The 25,315-nt window shown below is 26.0% G+C and overlaps 1 protein-coding gene across 5 annotated transcripts in view; it reads right to left on the bottom strand.

The window, feature by feature from the left end:
• Positions 1-1,295: 1,295 nt before the first annotated feature.
• AGO2 (Argonaute 2) overlaps positions 1,296-25,315 on the bottom strand; it is a 29,058-nt gene continuing 5,038 nt past the window's right edge. For 2 of the 5 annotated variants that reach the window (XM_089219167.1, XM_089219168.1), the window contains 18 exons: positions 23,552-23,680; positions 21,377-21,505; positions 20,395-20,535; positions 19,846-19,887; positions 19,579-19,786; positions 17,995-18,091; positions 15,259-15,452; positions 13,535-13,668; positions 12,671-12,884; positions 12,100-12,247; positions 11,730-11,975; positions 8,700-8,812; positions 8,429-8,631; positions 6,665-6,824; positions 2,822-2,909; positions 1,927-2,358; positions 1,661-1,845; positions 1,296-1,593 (listed from right to left, as the gene is read on the bottom strand). In XM_089219167.1, coding sequence (XP_089075293.1) covers positions 1,500-1,593; positions 1,661-1,845; positions 1,927-2,358; positions 2,822-2,909; positions 6,665-6,824; positions 8,429-8,631; positions 8,700-8,812; positions 11,730-11,975; positions 12,100-12,247; positions 12,671-12,884; positions 13,535-13,668; positions 15,259-15,452; positions 17,995-18,091; positions 19,579-19,786; positions 19,846-19,887; positions 20,395-20,535; positions 21,377-21,505; positions 23,552-23,680 — 2,957 coding nt within the window. In that variant the 3' untranslated portion in view covers positions 1,296-1,499. The remainder of the gene's footprint in view (positions 1,594-1,660; positions 1,846-1,926; positions 2,359-2,821; positions 2,910-6,664; positions 6,825-8,428; positions 8,632-8,699; positions 8,813-11,729; positions 11,976-12,099; positions 12,248-12,670; positions 12,885-13,534; positions 13,669-15,258; positions 15,453-17,994; positions 18,092-19,578; positions 19,787-19,845; positions 19,888-20,394; positions 20,536-21,376; positions 21,506-23,551; positions 23,681-25,315) is intronic. The other 3 variants (XM_089219170.1, XM_089219171.1, XM_089219169.1) reach the window with 2 other exon arrangements.

Genomic DNA, 25,315 nt, shown 5'->3' with positions numbered 1-25,315 from the left:
CCATGAGGTCAAAGCTTTGCTTCCCGATTGGTTGTAAATTTCTTCTTATTAGCATGCTAGTGGTCAAGTATAGTACCTATAACCTATTAGCTACTACTGTATTATTAGAATGTAATATTATAATTTTTTTTTTTCAACCCGAAGGTTGGTTTACAACTCCAATTCTCCATTCTAACAGATTAATCGCTTTTTCTTTAGGTTCTTTAAAGGTTTTGACTTTTGCATTAAATTTAATTTGTTCTATACCTATAAGAATTCTGGAGATGCACTGCAGTTTTCTTTTCTTCTATCATACCCCCTAATATTATATTATGCAATTCTTCTGGGCGTCTCAGGGCGTGTCCGATCATTTTCCAGCGTCTTCCTCTTATCACGTCTATGAGTGTACGTTTTTCTCCCACTGTTCTAAGTACTTCTTCATTCTATCCAACTTATCCTTTCCATACGTCTCAAGCACATATAAAATGTCGGGGTCTTGTATTAGTCTTTGTCTAAGTATTAAAATACTTATATGACTGTCATATTTATACATAAATGGCATATACTGTAAATTGAGTTTTTTTTTGCTCCGTATATTAATAATAAATAAATAAGGCTGTTTTGCCGGATTTTACATTTTTAAGCATGCCAGCAAAGTTGCCAGTCCTATGCCTAGAGAAAATGTGAAGGAAAATGTTACTGCCACGGTTAGGTGCCACTTATATCATTGTTACAGGTAGTAGGACGGAATTCAGACATATAGTTGCTCCGCCTCCTGGACGGAATTCGGTACCAGCCTTGGGGACACCTGACATCGATGGTTTTGTCGATATCGGAGAGCATAAATTGTAAATTTTTTAAGAGATCATGATATTATCAGAATTGGAGATGGGACCTCAAGCACCCGATATTATTAGAACATGGACAATCGACACCACGGCTATATATATATAGATAGTATACTGAAATTAATATTCATTAAACACGAATCATTCAGAAATTCAAATTTTGACTTGATCAGTTTTGTAAATAGAAAACACTTTTAATACGAAAAATGTTTTAAAATAGTTTATCCGAATACGAAGAAAAAAATTGTATATCCATTTATAATAATTTAATATGTATAGCGTTTAATTTAAATGCTTGGAAAAAAAGACAACTTTTCAAAAATACCATAAAGAATAATCTTATTATTGAAACTCAACTAAGGCTTAGTCAGGTGAAAAATTAAGATTTAAGGTACAAAAAGTGCATTAAATTATTTACATAAGACCAATTCATTTTCAATGAATGAATTAACTGAATAGATTAACACATTAGGTTGAAAAGTAACTTTATTAAGAAAGTAAAATAAAATAAGCAAAGTATATTTAAAAAATCTTGTCCTAAACGATAAAAGTATATAATATTATAGGATATAATGGGTTATAATATAAAGAAATATAGATATAATTAATACTCAAAAAAAAAGTAATCAAAATTACAAAAAAAAATTGAGATAAAAATAAAATATTAAGATTTCAAACAAAAAACATAGGAGTATCAGCAGTGAAAGACTTGTTCAGTTGATTTCTGGTTTGCTCATTATCTAAATTATTGAGGTTGATGAGTTTGCTATAAAAAAAAAAAAAAAAAAAAAATAGTGATTTTAATATTATAATATAGTTATCAAATAACTTACTTTTCAATATAAGCACGAGCTCTAAATGCAGCCAAATGGGCATAGTAGGTAGGTGCTGGATATGAAACAGAACGAGTACAACGCACAAACATAAAGCAGAGGTAAAATGTAAGCTGTTCCAACTGGTCTTCGGTGAAATTATTGTCATCCCATATTAGATGATACTTGGTTGGTCTGGATGTGCCCTTGATAAATAAAGATAATTAATGTATTAGCTAAAAAGCTAAGAGAACATATTATACATTATACAAATTATGATAACTAACTTGAATACTAGCATGGCTACACAAATAAAAATCAAGTTCTGTTGGATGAGTTATTTGAGTATCTATAATTGTGCCAGAAGGAACATTAGAAAACTTGCCGTCCATGTCACAATGGAACTTGGGAAACATTCTGGTGTGATGACGTTTCTGTACGACCAAAAATGTCACCGAAGGTTTGTAGTTAATATTGAGTCGGAGGCAAGCTCTTCGAATAGCAATCAGTTCATATTCCAGCAACTGTAAAAACTGGCCTTCGCTTACACCGTCTCTAAAATAAAATATCTTTTTTGGCACAGCTTTTGCTCTATCTTTGTATTTAATCAGCTGTAAATGAACAATGTCTTCCAGATCTTGAATAATTTCCACTTTAGGAGATTGCAAGCGCCATTCCATATTGTATTGGCTTCCATAAATGTCATGACTGGCTGCTACCTAATATGGAAAAAATGTATTTCAAAGTTTTATAAAAATATTAATCAGAGCTAAGTAAATTTTTATCATCTTTTGTTTTGTCTGTATATTATTTTTTGGGTATAATTTTTGTCGTTAAATCAAAAAATTTAAGAAGTTTATTGATATAATTTTCAATGACAAAAACAATTTAATTTATAAAAAACTAATTTTGTTCACTTGATAATAATAAACATAATATAATAAATTTGTAATAGATATAAGCTTAGTATGGACTGCTAAGATTATTTAATAAACATTAATAATTACTATTTATATATAGTATAAGGCAGATGCAACACCCTTAAAATTGAATTGGGTAGGTATTTTATAGTTACATAAATTGTTAATAGATTCTTGAATTTAACTATTATTATACATTCATAATTTGGAATCTTTATTGTGATTTGTTCTAATAGTTCTAATAAACTTAAAGTTAACTTACAGCAGCAACTGATGGAATAGTAGTCTGTTCAGGAGATGGATGTGTCACATCAGCTCCAAAAATAATTGCTCCATCCATACTAGGTGGGCTAAATCACAAATAATTTGATTAATGTGTTATTTAATAAAACCTTATTATACTATATTTATTTAGATGTAAAGCTTTGATTAGATTCAATTTTGACAACTTAAAAATATTGATTTGTATTGAATTAATTTGTTAAACATTATGCCAAAAAAAGAAGATCAAGCATAATTAAAATTATATTTATGCCCACCAGTTATACAAATGTCTATAAGCTGAGGAATTACTAAATTAACAAAATTAATATTAACATTTGATTTAATACTCTCAGCAGAGTGATATTTATGCAAATTAATGGTAATACAATGTGTGTTGTAATATAAATAAAATATTGTTGTTACTATTACATTTCAATTTTTAAAACATTTAAAATGTTGTGTGATTTACATTAGGCAGTAAACTTGTCATGAGTAAAGCTATAACAGATGATTTTGCTTAAGCTGTTGAGTATCATATATAAGTGAGAGAATGTAAAGACAATTGAGAAATATTATATTATATCGTTATTATAAACTGTTAAATGAATTCATTAAATAGAAATCCATGAAAACCTATCCGCAATTTAATGTTTTTCTATGAAGCAGAGGGAAGAATAACTTTGATTTTTGTCAGTTGTACAAAAGTTTAAAAATTGAATATAGTATACCAAATACACTACAAGTAATTCATATATCAATAAATAAATATCAAAAATACATAGTCACAATAGATTTTATAAGTGTTTGAAGTTCAAATTTTAATGTAATTAGAAATTCAAACATAAGAAAACAAATTTTAAAAATTGTAACAATCTAATATTACTTAAAACATTATTTTCATATATAATGCTATTTCAGAAGCATTAGAACATTAGACAATTTTGTACTGTTTATGCGCATTTGAAATACAGTAGAATCCGCTTAATTGGGACACATTGGGCGGTGACCTATTTGTCCCCATTATCCGACTGTCCCGATTAACCGGATAACTAATAAACCGAAACTATTAAAGTGCATATATCCATACATAATAACTTTATTTAAAAAATACATACATACATACACACTTAATTCATACTTTATTTAAAAATTACATATTATTATTATTATTATTAGCAGTTGTACATTATATTTACAATTTAGTATTATATTATATCTTAAATTAATTAGATTATTATTTTACAGGTGCACTTTTGTTGTCGTTTAATTTTTCATATTGTTCACGAATAGCTATTTCATTATTTTTCAATCGGCTTAGTACCGATTTAGACGTGCCTATTAATTTCTTTAACTCACGAAGACTAGTATTATGAGGTTGAGCCTTAATTTTATCCAGTATAGAAATTTTTTCAATCAATGTTAAATCTTTACGAGACATAATATTATTACGTACTATCACAAACTGGGAATAATAAAAACGCACATACATTAATGCACATCGACGAACGAACTTGAACTAAAGGTTTTCGATTTTGTACGTAGGCGAGTTGACTCTTATTGTGGAAATGGAAAAAAAATGATTGACATAATTGACGGAAGATATACGTACATTGCCTGTACATATACGTGCGTATATATAAAATATAATAGAGCCATAAAGATTAGATAATTACAGTTTCGATAAGAAATCAGATAATTTAGGCCAAAATATCTTGTTAAACGCTTTTTTTTTTGTCCCTTATAACCGATGGTTTGTCCCGGATAAACGAAGTTAAATTGTATTAAGCTTATACATCCGTTCGGGACTATGACAATTTGTCCCCATTAAGCGGTTGTCCCATTTATGCGGTGTCCCAAATAAGCGGATTCTACTGTATATAAATTGTGTTATTTTTTTTTCTATGTATAATGTTAAATACCCTTCTGAATAAAAAATAATAAAAATGAAATATTAGGTTCCTCATAAGTGTTTCTTATAGAAAATTGAAAAATATGTATGCGCAATTTTTTTTTTAAAGGATTTCAAGTTCAAAATGTATTGAAATTGGATAGTAAAAAGAAAAAGAAATTTTTTTTTTCTAAATTTGTTAAACAATTTATTGTAATTCAAATACTAATATAGTATATCGGTATTGACTTATAAGTAAACATCTATAATATATTAAAATGATAATTACAATAATCATTTATGTGATATTTTTTCAAAAATTTATTCAACCAAACACAATGATAATTATTATTTAGTCGTTTCTTGAAAATATCAAAAAAGTTACACAAAAAATTAAAAATTTGCTAAAAATGCAAATCACCTACAAAAAAAAAAACACACATCATTGTAAAATCAATACATTCATCACTTCGTTCAGAATCTAAAATTGTTGAGGTATGTGACCTCAACATATATGCACTTGGTGAAAAAACTAATTATATTGTTTAGAAAGAAATATAGGTTAATTGGTAGTTATGTAGCATTTTTCCAAAACAATAAAAATTACTTTTCAAAAAATGTAGTTTTTTTTAATTTAGTATAAAACGCGAAGTATGAGTTTTATTAGTTGTTAGCCTATTTTAATTTAGATATTATGTTGTATTCACCGCTTTCTTTTGTTGTATTTTTTATTTTAATGCATATGTGTAAGCTAAATTTTTATATGCATCAGACAGAGAGAGTTGTCATCTGCACATACATATTAGCATTATCAAAATGAAAAATTCAATGAAAAAAAGCGGTTATCACTTACAGTATAAATCACTATTTTTCCCCGCACAATGCCAGGTAATTCAGCTATCTATTTATACGTGTAAAAATATACTGCTAGCATAATCAAGGATTTTGTATTAATTGATTATATTAATTCACCGTTAGTGGAATTAAGTAAAAATGGAAACTTGGTATAATTTTAATACTTTAGAGTTAAATCATACACTTACACACAAACAGCACCAGGTCCGCGATCTACCGCAGGTAGATTGCCTACCTGATAATATTATACTTCTGCAAATCAGAATTCTTATTCCAGGTAACGGAAAAGTTAAGATAAGTTTTGAACACCATACACCAATTAATAAATAACAAATTGAACAAAGTTTGAGTCATATAAATTTAGTACATTTAACGGGAAACGAAGTGCACGAGATCAGCTATTTGCAATAAAATAATATATTTAAATTATAATTACCATGAAAAAATAGATAAGTTTCATTACTGTTTTTTGATACACATTCTCTGTTCATCCAAACCTACATTGTACTTCTTCACTTCTTATTGACTGTCAATAATATACGTACATTTATAAAACATGGACAAAAATCAACTAACTAATTAAAAGTGGAGAACTACAACATGGGATGAATGTGAAAGAAATGTGCATACTGAAAAAGAACTATTACAACTGTAATAACCTATCTATTTTGTCATGATAAATACTAACAGTTTATAATTTTAGTCACAATAACAAAATTAAATTAAATGATTTAATAGTCTCTGTGTGATGCCTGGTTATCAAGACTGCTTAAAATTGGCTAACTCAAGCAATACATAATAATTTAAATATTGATTCATGCTTAATACAAAATTTTTTTATATTGTACTCTATAGTTTTGGACTAATTTATCATTCAGCGCAGTGATGCCCAACCCGTAGCTCGCCAAAGCCACAGAAATGTTCAGCGGCATGATTTTGTATTAAGAAATTAATATACATATGGATACACAAAAAGTAGGTATAAAATAGTAATTAAATATTAAATGTATATGGTTGATGGCCTGCATAACGGCAATATTTTACTTATTTGGCCCCCTGAAGAAAATATTAGGCTTAATTTATTTAGAATATCATTACCTGCTTCTGATGGCAAGAGTGTGATTGATTCCATTTAATTTTGAATTTATTTTCAGTAGAATATTGGAAGATGTTGATGTATTCATTTTGAACATAGTCCTGGATTTAATGCATTGTGTAAGAACACCAACTTCCAATTCTGATTTTTGCTTAACAGCAGCTAAAACAAAATAAAGTTAAATTAATGTCGAAATTATAAAAGCAATAATACATTTAATGATTGGAAAAATTTAATTCAGTCTCATCAAACTCATTGAACATTCTATTTATTAAAATTTGTAATACAAGTAAAACAAATCAATATACACTAGGCATTTTTAATAGTTATAGTTATTGTTATAAGTCATTTATCCAATAAATTTATTCTTCCTATCTGATAAGAATTCATCATAATTTATGTCATGTAGGTGGTACATTTGACCGGTGCTGACATTTTAGATTCTGAGCAGAAGAAATGCTTCGATTTTCAACTTCAGTACCTTGTTAGATCAGAAAGTGAATTTTTGATAATTATTAGTTTTTTTAAAAATTAATATCGATAAAAATTTATTTGTTGGGTTAGAAAGCTTGAAAATTTAATACAAGGCTCTTAACATATTGTTACAAAATGCAGTTGAAAAATAAAAGAAATAAAAAGCCCCAATTTTTTTTTATAAGCATTCAAGTTTTGAATTTTTACTAAATACATAAACATTACGACAAAGTTCAAATTATCTTAGATAGAAATTTATAAAAATTTTTCTTTTTAAATCTAAGATTTGAAAATTTAATTCAAGACTCCTTATAAGTTGGTCTATCTTTATGAAAAAAAAAAAAAAAAAAAAAAAAATGCCCACCAGAAAGTCAAATATTTTAATGAGTATTAATAATAACTAATAAGTAATAATAATCTATAATATACCCTAGACAGATAAACTGTCTCTGCTCAGAATCGTTTTTTGTATACAATGATATAATATCATTTGATTCAAATTTAATTCCATCCATTACTACAGTAACCTACTGTACAGCAGACTGACATCCACTTTCCCGCTTTTTTAATTCTATAAATATCAATAAAATTTTATTCATTGGGTCAAAAAAAGTGAAAGTTTAGTACAAGGTTCCACAAGTGGATTTAATAGCAGTTGGAAAATATTAAAAATACATAGTCAGGTTTTTTTTGTTAACCATTTAAGATCAAACTTCGACAACATTTATTAATTGAAAATTTACACATTCTTTAGTTGTTAAAAATGTAAAAAATTTTTACTTTAATAGCTAAGGATTGAAAATTAAAAACAAAATTCCATGTAAATAGTTAATTCTGTGGCAAAAAAATCTAAAATCTATACAAACACAGCTTTTTTTATAGTTATTTTAAGTTTAAATTTAGATGAAACTGCTTATTAAATAACCAAAAATAACAATTTTAGCTATACTATTGTAATTTAAAAATATTATTTGTGGTTACTTTAAATTGTATATACCTAATATGAATGACTAAGTGAGTCATGAAAACAATGAATCTGATTTGATCAATTTGGAATTTATTTTATAGATACCCACATTTGTTTTTGAAATAATAGCAATATAATTAATATAGTATAAAATTATAAAATATCCTAGACTATAACCCATTTGTAAACCACTTTACAGCAGAGCAACATTTACTTACCTGCTTTTTTAAGATTGATTTTAGTTAGGTAGAAGAATAATTATTATTTTAGATATTTTATTTTTTCACGAAATTATTAATATTAAGTTAATTATTTTATTATTTACCATAAACTCCTGCAGGATAATCTGGAATAACAACCACAATTAATTCTGTACCGTTAGCTTTTTGCTGTGAAAAAATAGTCCCAATTGAAGATTTTAAATCAGCCAAATTATTCCTAGACAAAACATTATTTATCACAGGATCCATTGAATTTATAATAACATTTAAGTCTCTAGCGCTCATCATCAAACTTTTTTCAAAGGTTCTGAAATAAATAATAATAAAGAATTAGTCAAAACAAATTTTTGGAAAATAAGACAGTATTAATTTTACTGTATTCTTGAAATATTAATACGTTGATCTAGATTCAATACAACCCATTTATTAATATGTACTGGTTTAGAAAATCTATCAGGTCTCCAAACACCAGCTTTTGGTTTAGTTTCCTGAAAAATATACAAATAATATATATATATATATATGGTTGCAGTGGTGGGCATATCCTGAATTCACAGAATATTCAACTCGATTTTGCTGTTCAATGACTCATTTTGATATACCATTGATTATAAATACTAGTATTTATAATCAATGGATATACTAATAATATTTTAATTTTATAACATAATAATCGGACATAGGGGTTTCAAATTTTGAATGTATTTTACGTACCAGTGATATCATACAACTTAAGTATTAATTTATTGCTAAATTTTTATTATAATAAAATAAAATAATTTAATTTACCATACTTCAAAAATAATTGTAAGTCTTAAGTCACATAAAAAGCAAATCTATTTTTATCATCTGACATTATTATGACAATATGACGTGATGGTAAATACCAGATAAGAAAAACAACACTGAATATAGTCTCATTATCAATTAACATACATAATATTTATAATTGTTACTGTTTCAATAATCATCAATTTTATGGATCTTAATTAAGATGTTGTCATAAAGGAAAAATTAAGAAGCACACAGAAATAATAAAATAATTAATATCATTGAGTTTAAGCTACTGATTTTTGTTGTTTTTTAAATCCCAACAAAAACACTTCGTCGAACTCCGTGTAAAAAATTGCTAAGTAAAAACAAAACTAGTCATCTATAAGACTTCAGCATTATAAATATGTGACATCATAAATAAATGCTAAGTTAACTTAAATTTAAAAATAACTAGTAATTTATAATACTTAAACATTATAAAGATGTGATATCAAGAATAAATGCTAAGTAAATTAAATTTTAAATTAATTGATTCTATCTCAATCATTTATTTACTTGGCTAGAATTTATTTTCTTTATAAATTAATAACTAAGACTTTTTTATAAAACAAATTTAGTATCATTTGTCATGGAAATTTTTTAAATAGTCCAGTTATGAATAGACATGTTTATTTGTCGAAATATATAAATTCTAGCCAAGTAAATAAATGATTGAGATAGAATCAATTAATTTAAAATTTAATTTACTTAGCATTTATTCTTGATATCACAGCTTTATAATGTTTAAGTATTATAAATTACTAGTTTTTTTCAAATTTAAGTTATCTAAGCATTTATTTATGATATCACATATTTATAATGCTGAAGTTTTATAGATGACTAGTTTTTTTTACTTAGCAATTTTTTACACGGAGTCGACAAAGTGTTTTTGTTGGGATATCAGTAGTTTTTTTATAACATATTTTTATGTACTGGCATGTAATATGTAATTTTTTATGTTTTTATTAATTTATTTTATTATTATGTTTGTTTATTTAATATACTCTAATTTTTTTTTAAAATCATATTCAATTTTTTTTTCCATTATTATAATATGTACATTTTTACCCCCTCGAGGCCATCGTTCAAAATGTATTGCAGTGTAATTACATCGTAGCCATTTATTTATTATCTTTATTAAACATTCATCCATACACATTGTATTTGTCGTTTTTTTTCTCAATAATTTCTCCTTTTTCGTAACTTCTGTTTATATGTTTTAGAAACCATTTTAGAAATAAAGAATCACAAATTATAATATAAATAAATAGTATAGTAGTATAGCTGGTAGTACGGCCTACTACAACTACAACAAATAAAATGAGATAAAAAATAAAATGTAGTTTTTCTACTGGCGCGGTGGCGGCTATACGCATATTCTACATCGAACGTCGCCAAAAATATGAATGTCATGACAAAATAAATTTAATTTAAAATTTTTTATTTTGTCATGATAAACGTCGATAACAGAAATTACGAATACGATAAGCAAAGACGCGGGCAACAGAAGTCCGCAAGTCACAACCGCTGCCCAGTGTACGACCGTGACGAAAACAGTCTTGTGCGCTGCTGCGTGAAACGTAATAACTAAAAACGGTCGGGCACAATATCTTTTTGCTTCAAAAATACTTGACTTTTTTGCTAATATATTCGTTATTATTCAACCAATTTTTTCGAAAATGACAAAGGTATAATCTACAAATCATGCCCGATCTATTGATACCACAAACAGACCAATCCATTCATTCATTAGGTCTGTAGCCCTGGCTAAAGAAAACGGGCAAACTCTGGCTCGTGTAATATACTACGGTAGTGACCGCTTCGCTTTTTTTTTACTTAGCTTCGCGCCACTACCGTCGCGCTGGATAGAAAAATATACCAACTTTCCCAAACGATTTTAATAATTTATGGAATTTTTGTAATTTTAAGAATTTTTATCCTTTTTATTCCATATAATTTAAGTTATGAACAGAAAAAGACTGAATACAAAATATAGTATTTTACTATACACTGGCTCATGAGAGAAGTAAGCTGTATCTTGACTAAAATGAGTCCGATTTCCAACTTGCCTCACTTATTTGACATAATATCGGTAACTTTTGAAGGCGGTTGTTAACTATTGGCAACACCTAGAGTGTATAGCATGCCACAAACTATTATATAGTGTGGAAACAGTGCCATAGAATGGCAACTTCTGTCAGTCCACATGGATGATATAGTTTACCTATCTCATGAGCCGAGTATATTCAAAAGTTGACTTTGTATGTTTTAAGCTTGAACTGTAATGCAATGAATAAAATGAGATTAATGTTTTAATAGTTGTATGATCAATTATAATGACTGAAATCTTGAGATCACTGAATAAATCTAAAGGGCAAAATATCAACTAATTAAATAGAACAATGTCTTTTTATACTTTTCTTTTTTCTTTTAATTTTAGTATTGATAAAAATATACCAACATTTTTATATTAATATACTCAAAATATTGCATACATCCTACACGCCTATTAGATATTTTTAAAACCATCAATGTTAATTGAAACAGAAATAATTTCATCAAAACTTTTTACAATAATACTTTGAAGATTACCTTATTTTGAGCATAAGCCAAAGAGGGCTGATCCAAAACTCTTGCTGGTATTGAAGCAAACTGTTCTTTAACTTTAATACCAAAGTCTTGCAATACAGGATCTTTAGAGTAATCAACGTCTTTGATGCAATTTTCAATAGTTTGGCGTCGTTCTCCAGGAGGTCGAGCTGCATTCCTTACCATGGCTGCAGTTTGAACTTCAGATAATTTTTTCAAGCGCAATTGTCCTCTTTGAACGGTGCACAACTAGAAAATGTATTGAAATATTTAACTTGAATACAAATTTTTTGAAAAATAAATCATGATTATGAACTATTTTGTATAAAGTATATTAACATTAGGTATTTAATAACATATTATAATTATTTACTTCAATTGGAATTGCAGTCTTTTTGTTAATGTTTCCAACATGTAAACAAGGTAAATTTGGATGCTTGATAACATAGTTTCGTGTAATTTTGAAGTATTGCACAACATTAAGCGATTGTACACCTCTATCAGGATCCACCATATCAAATCTATAAAAATAATGTCATTGTTTCAATTAAATTACTTTAACGGTAATAATAAAACTTAAATTTACATTTTACAATAAACTAACTTACTTTGCTAGTTAGCCCAAATAATATTATACAATTCAAATTTAAGACTTAATACAACATTTATATATTTTTATTTTTGTAACTTCTAAAAATTATAAGACTAATTTCTTTCTATATTGCATGGGTAATTAAATAGTGATGAATACGACCACAACTCTTCATATGACATATAATTGTGCAAACATTTTGTTTTCAGGAAGCTAAGAAGTTTAGTCTTCTTATTCTAGGCTTTGTGATAGTAAGTATTAGGAAATCGTGTAATTCCTTTACTTTTATAAGGTATTATCATAATTTCTTGTAATATACATATATTGTACATCAATAATAATTTGTATTTACCTAAACTTAGAGGCAGAGTCAAGGAGACCAACTACCTTGTATGAACGTTTTGTATTAGGTTGATTTGGAACTATAAAGTCAATTTTTAATCCTTTAACGTAATTTGATAATGCATTGAAACTTCTTTGGTCCATCTCTGAATTGAGATCGCAATTCAATTCATTTTTTATGAAATTCAATAAGGGTTGATACTTAGGAAATCCTTTATGTGCCACTAAAATTATATAAATAAACTCAATTAACAAATAAACATATTTTAAAAATAGAGCCAGACTACATAGATATAGAGTTCAAACTGCCTTGTTTGCCTCAATTTAAATATAATTAGCAGGTTTATGAAGTACTTGAGTAAATGTATTTAAATACTTATAAAAATTATTATAGACTTGTCTAGTTAAAAGTTTCTACAGATAATATTTTTCCTTTAAATATTTTAATTTTGTTAAAATTTACATGATAAGTACACTTAACAATGTTTGCTTGAATTTAATACGCTATCATTTAATTAATTTTAGAAGAAAAAAAAAACAACCAACATCTGAATCTTAGGCAGTCTGTAATGTCTGTATACAACACTACTGGTATTGGTATTTATAAAAAGAGTTATTTTGCATTATATTTTTGAAGTTAAAGACTGAAAATGTTATTTTAATTATATTTAACGGATCTCATAAAAAATTTCAAATGTCAATAATATAATTATATAAAATATTTAATGAAAATTTAAAGTGCCTATGGTTATTCATTTTTTTTTTTTTTTAATGCTGAGGATCTTATATTTGCACCTCTCCCCACACAAGCAAAAACTAGATCTAATTTGTACGAGAAGATTGAAGTTTTAATTATATACTATTTTATATTTACCATCTATATTGAGATAAGGTTTCCAACCCATAACAGGACTTTGAAAAAATCCTTTCCATAATTCCATTCCTTCACCCAAGTCAATAGGTGTAATACGTGGTAGTGGGAAAAATGATCTTCCAACGTTAGTGAATCTGTATTAGACAATTAAAATTTAACATTCAAAACTTTATAAAATGTTTACCTTCAAAATAACATAGTTTTTTATGTACATCTCATATTGTGAGGACAAATGATATTTCTGTGAAATTAGACAGAGGCAAGTATAATAGATGCTTTTAAAAAATTAATTAATAACAAGAATTAAATAAAAATTAATTTTAACAAATACAGTGGAACCTAGATAGATAACTTGAACCTCCATAAGTTAAATTTTCGATAACTCAAAAGAATTTGGTCTTTGTCTTACAATACATATGTGTGAAATTTCATAAGTTGAATTTTTTTTCGCCCCCAACCAATTCAAGTTATCGAGGTTCCATTATACATTTATTAAAGCTTTTTTAGCCTTTTATATGTTTATCATACAGGAATATATTTTTTTAAATTAGCACTGTTATCATTTTATGATTGATGTATAAATTACCCATTTATATGATAAAAGTCAAAGGTATGATGCAATCACAACAAGAAAAAATAAAACATAACAACATAAAACTTAAGCATGATTATGTAAAATGAGGTGTGTTAAGATTTCTTATAAAACCTTTTTAATTTTATTTGAATTAATAAAACAATTCTAAGTACTGATAAATAATCATTTAAGTACATTTCAGAACTGATAGTAAGACAATTTGGTTCATCGACAGCTCAAACATCATATTTTTATATAAATGAAAGGAAATCATCTGTGATGAGATAATACATGTTATGCATGCATGACATGTAAATATATGTACTGCATTATATTTATTTATTTTTACTATTAATTATAAATAAACTGTAGTAAGAATCCAGTATATACAAAGCAATTTATATACATTTTAAAAATACTTGTTTTACCTTACTCTAAAATTAAAATATCAAACAAATGCCTCAAAGATGCTCTGGATAATAATTTTACCATTAAAATTTTCTATTTTGTACGGTAAACAGACGTTTCGTTCCCGGCAATTTTTAAGATAGGTCATTTTGTCCCGGAGAGTTATAAGACATAGGACGTTTGGTCCCCGGCATATTTTGATTAAAGGACATTCAGTAAATTAAAAAATATTGTAAGAATTAAACATCCTAATTTATATATATTTATTGAATCAATACAGATGTGCAATGTGTCTGCAACGACTGCATTGGTACAAAAACAAAATGAAATAATAAATGTACCGAAAATACTTAGTTTTAAGGAAAAGAAATTACAGTCATTTTGTACAACATTTAACTATAATAACGATAATGACATTTTATATTATTTTAAAAAAATAAGTCTGCAGCTGACTAAAAATTTATTAATTTTTACGAAATTTAATATGACCTAATATAATTGTGATTTATTTAAATTTTGACTATTTGTATAATTATATTGTGTGAATATTGATTATGTATTTGTAATTTTGTAAATTGTAATATTGTCATTTAAAATTAAAGTACTTATCAAAATATGCCGGGGACCAAACGTCCTATCTTAAAAATTGCTGGGGACGGGTTTTTTTGACGGGGACGAAAAGGCGGGGGCGAAACGTCCGCGATTAATTTTGTACGTTTATAAGACAACATATTTTACCAACCTTAATGAAAATGGTCGGTTTTTCAAAACAATATCCAATGCTTGAAACGCTTCACCTGGAGGAGAGTTAGATGAACCAGATTTTAAATACTCCTGTATTTTATTCATCTGAATTATATTCACAATTGAGGTTGAAATATTAAAGTCTATTTTTCTATTATTTTCATCATTTAAAACTGTTATTGTGTCAGTTTTCTAAACATAAATGAATAATTACATGTAAGAAGTAACATCAATATATATTTATAGATAAGATATGTAAGTACATAAATTACTTCTGTGTTAACATCTAAGTTACATATCATGTGTAACAGGCCATATATAAAATAAATGTGTGGTATTTAATTACTTTATACAATTAAATTAATATTACAGAAAAGTTATTATTTGTTAAAATATTATAAGAAACATTTTTAAAAATGACATATATTTCTTTATATCATGGTTTGTATTACATTGATAACAGTATTTAGTTATGATAGAAGATACCTATATACAACTAACAACTTGTAAACCTATTTAAATAAATATTAAATAGATTATAAATAATAATAGTTAAATGAAAAATAGAAAAAAAGATATTTGGAAAATAATTTTGATGATCACTTTTTAATTTTTTTTTTTTTTGAGGGGAGGGATAAATTTCTTAAATATTCTATACAGTGTCCCGCGAGGATTTGCACAATGCAATATCTCCTGAAATAATGGAGATATCAAAATTTTGGTTTTTGAATAAGAATCATAGAAATAAGAAATACAATTATTTCATATTTTGATTTATTTAAAAGTTTTGGTAAAAAAATTAAAAAATATATTTTTATTCAATTATTTTCAAAAAAATGTATGATAGCCTTTTGTATACTTACATTTTTCTGAAAATATTGACTTTTCAACATTTTATTTCATTAATTTCAAATGATATTTAATTATTTTTTTTAGTTTTGAGAATAATGGCGAATTATTGAACACTGTAATGTTATCAAACGGTAGTCAGAAAATAAAGCCAAGGAAAAAATTGACAGATAAAAAAGCCATGGAAAAAAATTCAAATTACAATAATTAAATATATAACAATTAGAATTCAAGTATTATTTTAAAATTATTTAGACATTATTGATCAAATATATAAAAAAATAAAATTTAAAGTATTGTTCAAAATTTTTAAAGATTGGTCATATTGTATACATATATATATATAATTATTAATACACAGGTTATAAGTTAATTAATTTAAAATTTTTAACAATTATTGATCATACTGTATTGTCTGTATTCATATATAAAAATAGAATTGTTAATATTATAATATACATTGAATAAAAATAACATAATATTTTGTTGATATTATTTTGAAATCAATTGATTTCTATATTTTGATTTATTACACCCTAAATATGTATGAGTGCAATGTTATATACTTGATACAGGGTGATTCTTTTTAAAATACACATGTTGCAGTATGAACTACATGCTATCTTGAAATAAATTAATTTAAGTATATTTTTAATTTAATTTTTTTGTTTAATAAAATCAAAACATTCATTGCTGTTAAGAATCTAAAATATATTTATAACTATGAATAATAAATAATAACATATAACCTGTTTATTAATAATTATATATTTAATTATTGTAATTTGACTTTTTTTTCCGTGGCTTTTTTTCCTACATTCTATCAAACATGTGATTCGAAGTGCTGCGCGCATTTTTTGTAAGGCCAGCCGTACAATTCCAGTGTGCCTAGTTATAATCAAATTTTATTTCTTTAAAACTAGAAAAAATATTAAATGCAAACAATGTAAAATTATTCTATTTTTTAATACTATAGAAATAATATGAATTCTTATATTCATAGGAAATAGAAATATTAAGCCCTTTTAGAATTAATGGACTTTTATAACTTTAACATTAAATAATTATTTTAATTATAAAAAAATACCACGCATGTATTTTAAATACGGTCATACCATTTTTTCAAGCATTATATTTTCAAACCGCCAAAAAAAAAGAAATGATTTATTATTAAAAGTATTCATTTAAGAAGATATCTCATACCCCCAAATTTTTTATCTGTCCTTCAAGGATGTAATATAGCAAATTTGAGCTCAGAAATAATGTACATTTAGCTTTGTTTGTTTTAATATTTTGATTTTTGATACTTAAATTATGAAAAAATGTGTTAACTCAATCTGATAGATATGCAATATATGATTTTAAGTTCACCTCCACCAATAATAATCATATTGATATACTGATAACTTTTTAAGCTTAATAATAGGTGAAAATGTACTCTAATATTAAAAAAAATTAAGCTAAATGCAAACTGTTTAACTTTATTTAACTATAATTTTAATTGTAAAATGACAAGAACTCATACAGGTGAGATATTTTCTTAATATTAAACGCATACCTAGTGATAAGGTGAACATTAAAAAACAATAAATATTCCAGTACTCAGCCACTCTTAATTTCCTTAACTTAAAAAAATAAAAGATTTTATAATAGATATAATTATTATGTTACTGTAAACATTTTAATTTTAATTTATGTTATTGTTTATTTTAATGTATCCCGACCACCCTTCCTTTCCACCATAAAATAAAAAAATATTCACCATAACACCTCGTTTAAAGCTACCGTGTTATCTGCTCAATTACAAAAACATAAATCAATCATTCTGAAATACTACTTTGTCATACTAAAAGATATATTTTTAATTTTAAATTCATGAACATACCCCTTTTATTTCTTTTACAGAATACATATTTCTTCGTCCATCAAATGCAAAATTAACATTCGGATAATGTCTTTTATTAAATTCTTCCAAAGCATTTCTATAAAGAAATACAAATGTTATAAAGAAATTACTAATTCAAAACATTAGTTCAATAATTTAATACATATAGTCTATAGTTTCTATCAGGATTGTGCAGTATCTTCAATAGTATTTTAAACACAATAAATTGTGACTTGTATCGCGATACATTTTTAGTCAATGATCAAATGTTTCATACAAATTTTTATCAAAAGATACTCAATACATTGATGAAATACTTTAAAAAATTAATTTTTTACGATTATTTTCAATCGCCTATGAATAGTGACACTTTAAGGTTAATATGTCCACTGTCCAGTAGAAGTTTTTACAAAGAGATAAATTATTTTCAAATTATTAAAAATTCAGATTTAAACTCTCACAATCAGTATTTTATTTGTAAATTATAAAATGAAATATTTATAACATAGGTAACTACTAATATTATTTTTATTTTACAGTGAAAGTCTAAATAGCAGACACTCACGGGACCATAAAAATTGTCTGCTATTAGGAAAAATTAATATAAACAAAAATATAAGTTTTACTGACTTAAAAAAAGTTTATTTAATATATACTAGATAGATAAGATTATTATTAGACATATGATACAAACAGTAGATACATTACATATCAAATTAGAAACTCATGTAATGTGTATTTTTGTCATTATCTATCTGTTTAGTTTTACTGATTGTACATAGGATAAATGTATTTATCAAAAATATATAACAAGAACTACTATAATACTATACAAGTAGGTTTTTGTTTCTTGGTAAATTTGTGTTTTTTAGAGGTATTTACCCTCACCGGAATATTTAAACTTAAAATAATCATTGTTTATGGTATTTATTGGGTTTTGGTACACAATTTTAAGCTCTGATAATAAAATTATAATAATTATAACATCATAAACTAATACTTGTATAATAATTAGGTTATTACTTATTGACTGTAGAAGTTTGTCACTATTTAAAAAATATGTACATTCATAATAGTAATTTATTGTTATGTATAATATCATTAAGTTACTAAATGTTGAAGTTTAACTAATTAAAATATACACACCTAATGTGTATAAATGCAATTTTTTTTAAAACCAGTGATTTATTTCATTCAAATGTATTGAGTATTTAAATACTTTAAATATAAGTGTCAAATATTGAGAGTACGTGATACCACAAAATATATTGCCATCCCTGGTGTGTTATATCAAAAACTTTTGACAACTTATTCATTATTGTGGAGTATTTTTTGTTCACAAAATATAAAAATAACTAAAAATACATAATATGGTTGATAATTAATAATAAGTAAAACTGTAAAAATAATAAAAAATATGAAATTTATCAATCTAAATATTTTACTTTTATCTCTAGTACACATTTTTAAAATATGATTCAAGCAAATTGAATAAGATATATTATATTACTTTTGAATTAAAAATATTTAATAGTAAAAAAATGAACATATTGATAATAATTATTAATTGTTAAAATAAATTACCTAAGAAGTCTTTTTGGTAATTCTGGTTTGAATTGTACATCTATATGATAGACAACTTTTTTGAACAAATTGTCAAGATCAAGAGGAAGATGATTCACATCAATCTCAGTTGCACGTCCCATAGTACCTCCAGTCTTAGGATTTCTTCTTTTAGGAATATGTAAGTTACTCTTTAGGATTACAATTTGTTGTTCAATTTGTTGATTGTCTAAATTTAACATAAATATACTAGTAGTAAAAATATACTTAAATGCTATTTTAAATTACCTTTAGTTGAAGATGGTTGTGGCTCAGCAGATGTTTTATTGCCTAACATAAAATTGTATTTAATGTATTTAATTAGATTATTATAAATCAAAGATAAGCAACTCAGATGTACTAGACTCAATTTTTAGAACTTTAAATTCTAGTGGGTTAGAGCAGCGGTTCCCAAACTTTCTTTCCTACGGTGTCCTTTTATGGACTAATTTTCTACCAGAAAATATATCAAAGTTAATAGTCAAAAAATGTTGTTACTGTCCTAATATAAAAACCAGTAAAATTGTGAAAATAGATACAAAAAAAAGAAAGAACATAACAATTTAACACATCACTGGCAGCCAGATAAAAATGATGAAGGCCACATCATTAGACAGCCGTTGGTTGCCAATCCTTATTATATATATAGTCAATTTTATTATTGAGTTTAATCCAGTCAGAAAATACAAAAGCAGGCAGAATATATAAAGCAGTCATATTTGTGCAGAACTTGCTCTTAACTAGAATATTACTAACACACTTATTTATTTTCAATTTTATCATTGTCTTCATTTATACCTTCAGATTGTTTTTGAGTTGGTTTAGTTCCAGCAGGTTGATTTTGTTTTTGATTTGCTTCCATTGGTTTATTTTGTTTTTGAGTTGTCTGCTGTTTTGTATGTGGCTTATTTTGAGACATTTGTGGAAAGTCATTTTGTCCTATTCAGTAAATTACTTATGTTATTTTATACTAAATATTATATAAAAATCATTAGTATTTTTTATGGTAGGTTCTACGGTCCTGGTTCTCAGGTAAAATGTACTATAGTCTATAATATAGACTATAGCACAATCTTTATATCTATATCTATTTAATAAAAATGACATGCTATTTGTTGATAATCGCATCCACTATAGACTCTATATGACTAGGTTCTATAGATATTTATCAAATTATTAAAATTCAATAATCACACTAATATATCATATGATCATAAACACTAAATCAATAATAATCTTAAGGATTTGCAAAATTTGTAAAAATGATCAAAGTATAATAAATACTGCATCTAACATAGCATATAGTTTTTATTTTTATAAAACCATATTTAAAGGTTATTTTTGGTACAAAAATTTTACCAACTCAGAATTTACACATAAGAATTTTGATTTAAATACATTAAGATATTCAAAAAAATTATCCGATAAATAATTTTCAATAAAAAAATGGGTGGGATTCTCATTTGAAAAATATAAGTTAGTACGCCACAGCATATTCTTTAAGTAAAACAAAAAATATCAGAAGTTTTAAAATATGGTCTTTAAGTAAACTTAAAAATTCTAAAAATCAGAATTTGAATAAATGTACTATCAAAGGGTAAAAAGGGGGTTGAGCATCAAAAATCATCCTATATAATATTTGTTATTAATTTATTATCATTATGGTGGACTATAGACAACTGGAAATTAACAATTCAGAGTACCAGACTTTTGAAATGTTCACGTATCTTGAACTTTATACTTTCTTCAGATTATTTCTGATAATATTCATGAGCCTTACCTGGTGGTTTACACTCTGTTGGTTGGCTTTGTTTCTGGATTTGGTGTTGCTTTGGCTTGTTTTGTTTTTTTGTAAACTCCTGTTTAGTATCTTGTTTATTTTGAGACATTTGTGGAATGTCATTTTGTCCTATTCAGTAAATTACTCGTGTTATTTTATATTATATATTATATAAAGATAATCAATATTTTCTATGGTAGGTTCTACGGCACTGGTTCCCAGGAAAAATGTACTATAGTCAATATTACTAGGTCCTATAGATATTTATCAAATTACTAAAAATCAATAATCACACTAATAATACATAATCATAATATGATCATAAATACTATAATAGTAACCTGCTTAAGATTTCTATCTTATATTTTGTTTTGTTATCTATTTCTTATAGTATTATTATTGTATAAATGAATTTAAAATACCTACTTTTATAGAATGTAATATAACTATTTACATGTACCTTCAACATTTATAATTTTAAAAGATACTTAATAACGAGCTTAATAATATTAAAAAAATATATATCAACTTTATAGGATGATTTTTTAAGCACAATCATCTTATTTTTATAGTTAATTTATGCATATACTCGTATTAAAATTTGGATTTATATAAACACCATTATTTGAATCATTGACATTTTTTGTACCACTTAAGAATGATCTTGTGAAAAAACTAACTTCAGTTTTTCAAAAAGAAACCTACTTTTTTTTTATAAGCAGGTTCAGATTTTTATTTTGAGAATTTTGATATATCTAAATAAAAATTTAAGCTAGTAGTTTTTGAGTTATGTAACTGTGTTTTAGGGTTGGGCCACACATAGCGGTCGAGCTGCAGCGGTTCAACAACTCAACAAATTTAAATTGTTTTATTTTAAATGCAACCGCCCGATACGCGTTCACACTTATGCGGTTCAGCCGCGGAAATTGCTGTGGTCGATTTTTCGACTGCAACATGTTGCAGTTGACCCGCGTGCGGTTCGACTGCCCAAATGATTAAAACACATCGTTTTGAATTAGTCCGTTCACACATAGTCGTGGTTCATAACCGCGGTTCATTTTTTCAAAGATCATTTGCTTTAAAAAAAAAAATTCCGATAGTGGGGCCTAAGGTTTCTAGTAACTTTCATAATCTAAAATTACACTGTTTTTTTATTTGTAAAAAAAACTGATGCTTTAAAATATAATTTTAATTTTTTTATCAAATCTATTACAAAATATATGAAAATCTGGTGTATTTTTTTTTGGAACAGCGTATAGAATTATGTTTGTATGTAAAGTAAGTATGTAATAATATAATAAAATTTAAAAATGCCTCACATAATAAAGATAATATACTTACTACTTAGATATAATTAATTTTTCAGTACGAGCATGTCAACTGTAGTATATGGTACTATTAATTATTAAGTTTTAAAATATAATAATTTTTCAATCACCCAATACTTTGGTATAACCGCACGCGGTTCGACTGCGCATATGTGAACGGTAATCTGGCGGTTGAACCGCTGCGGCTCGACCGCTATGTGTGGCCCGACCCTTAAGGATAATATGTCTATGGTAATGGGCTAAGTACATGGGAAGCTAAGATGATTTAAAAACTTAGCAATTACTAATGGTTTATCCATATAAATAATTTGTAAAAATTATACAAGTATAATAAATATTACATCAATAATATACCTAACATATCATTTTTATTTTTATAAAACCATTTTTAAGTATGGTTATTTTTAGAATAAACATTTTACCAACTCAGAATCTACAAATTAGAATTTTGATTTAAATACATTAAAATATTCAAAAAAATTATCCGCTTAATAATTTTCAATAAAAAAACGGGTGGGATTCTCTCTTGAAAAATATAAGTTAGTACGCCACAGCATATTCCTTAAGTAGAGAAAAAAATATCAGAAGTTTTAAAATATGGTTTTTAAGTAAACTTGAAAATTCTAAGAATCATAATTTGAATAAATGTACTATCAAGGGGAAAAAGGGGGGTTGAGCATGCTAAAAAAATCATCCTGTATAATATTTGTTATTAATTTATCATCATTATGATGGACTATAGACAACAGGAAATCAACAATTCAGAGTACCAGACTTTTGAAATGTTCACGTGTCTTGTACTTTATACTTTCTTCAGATTATTTCTGATAATATTCATGAGCCTTACCTTGTGGTTTACACTCAGTTGGTTGGTTTTGTTTCTGGATTTGGTGTTGCTTTGGCTTGTTTTGTTTTTTTGTAAACTCCTGTTTAGTATCTTGTTTATTTTGAGACATTTGTGGAAAGTCATTATGTCCTGTTCATTTAATTATTTAGGATATTTTATACAGGTACAGTGTGATTACTATTTTAGGTAATATTAATTTTTTTGACCATATATGACCTTGTGATGGATTTTTTTGGTATTGAAATACACATTGTGAAATATTCAAATTTTTATCACTTGGCGCACGCATGCACAATACATAATGTAATTTTCATTGAATTGTATCTGACACCAATTTTAAGGGTGCTAGTTTGGTATGCGCTCTACCGGTTTTGCCGTTTTACACTAGGTTGGTCATGCGTTATCTACGTTTTTATACATGATGTGTTGGATTTTTCTTTGGACTTTATTATCTTATCTTTGCCTTAAATTCTATTACCTACTATTTATTACTATTCATTCTGATGAATGGGCTTCATATAGGAGTCTCACAAGCCATGGTTTTGTACACAAGACGGTAAATCACCAAATGTCATATGTCGATGAAAATACAGGAAACCACACCTCAATGTTTTGAGAAGTCATGGTTGGACGCAAAAATTAAATTATTAAAGAAAATGAGGGGTGTTTCTTTGAATCATTTGTAGTTCAATCTTGACCACTATTTCTGGCGACTTTACCGTCAAGACAGGCCGGACCTTTTAATCGCCATGCTAAAAGACATCCAGAACATGAATGAAAGCCAAAGCCAATAATAAAATAAAAACGACGTTTAGAGCTCATCCAGAAAATAATAAAATAAAAACGACGTATGTAGAGCGCATACCGAACTAGCACCATTTTTAGCACATAAATTGGTCCATAAATTTAAAATTGACTAAATGACTGTCATCACTACAGATTAAAATACAATAACTATCACTCAAATTTTAAAAAAAGGTTTTTTTTTTAAATGATTGATTTACGTGTATCCAACCAATTTTTAAGTTTTGTTCAATAAATTTTATCTTTTCTCATTCAATTTTATAACATTTTAATACAAAATGTTTACTACCTTTAGCGCAACTATGTTTTTAATTTTTGTAAAATTATATTCTATGACTCTAATAAGGATCAAATCCTTGTAGACAAAATAACAATATCCAATAAAACTAATAAAAGTGTAAAGCAAATTATGTTTGATGACAAAGAAGTACAGATATTAGTCATACAGCCATTAGCATGACTTAAGACATATTGCTCCAGAAATAGGTATTTCATATGGTTATACCCAATTTAATTGTTCTAAGAATAATAACTCTGGACTTAATTGTAAATAGCCTTGTAAAATTATTTGATTTTTGATAAAATAAGTGGATTACCAGATAAAATAACTTTATTAATAGCATAATTTGCATATTTAGTACTTTTAACGAGCATTACATTCCAAGCCATAATTATTAATATTTGTAGTAGTATTGTAGTAGTGAATATTATTATTATTATTGAAGCAGTTGAAAAAAAATACCACATTCAAAAAATGTAGTATATAAATATTTATCATTTTAATTCATAACTCAATGTCCAAGAATTATATAAAAAAAAAAACATAGTTGTCCAAAAGGAAGAGATGATTTTTGTGTCAAAATACTATACAATTTAATGAAATAAAATACAATAACTTTAAAAAAAAAATAGTTGATATATTTTTTCTAAAATTTGAGTGATGATTGTTCTTAAATTTTG

Source organism: Diuraphis noxia, unplaced genomic scaffold (genome assembly GCF_037042655.1).
Source record: "Diuraphis noxia isolate RWA-SAM2 unplaced genomic scaffold, SU_Dnox_SAM2 contig0002, whole genome shotgun sequence".
Lineage (NCBI taxonomy): Eukaryota > Metazoa > Arthropoda > Insecta > Hemiptera > Aphididae > Diuraphis > Diuraphis noxia.
The sequence above is the reverse complement of the archived record's forward strand: the minus strand, read 5'-3'. Positions and strand labels throughout refer to the sequence as shown.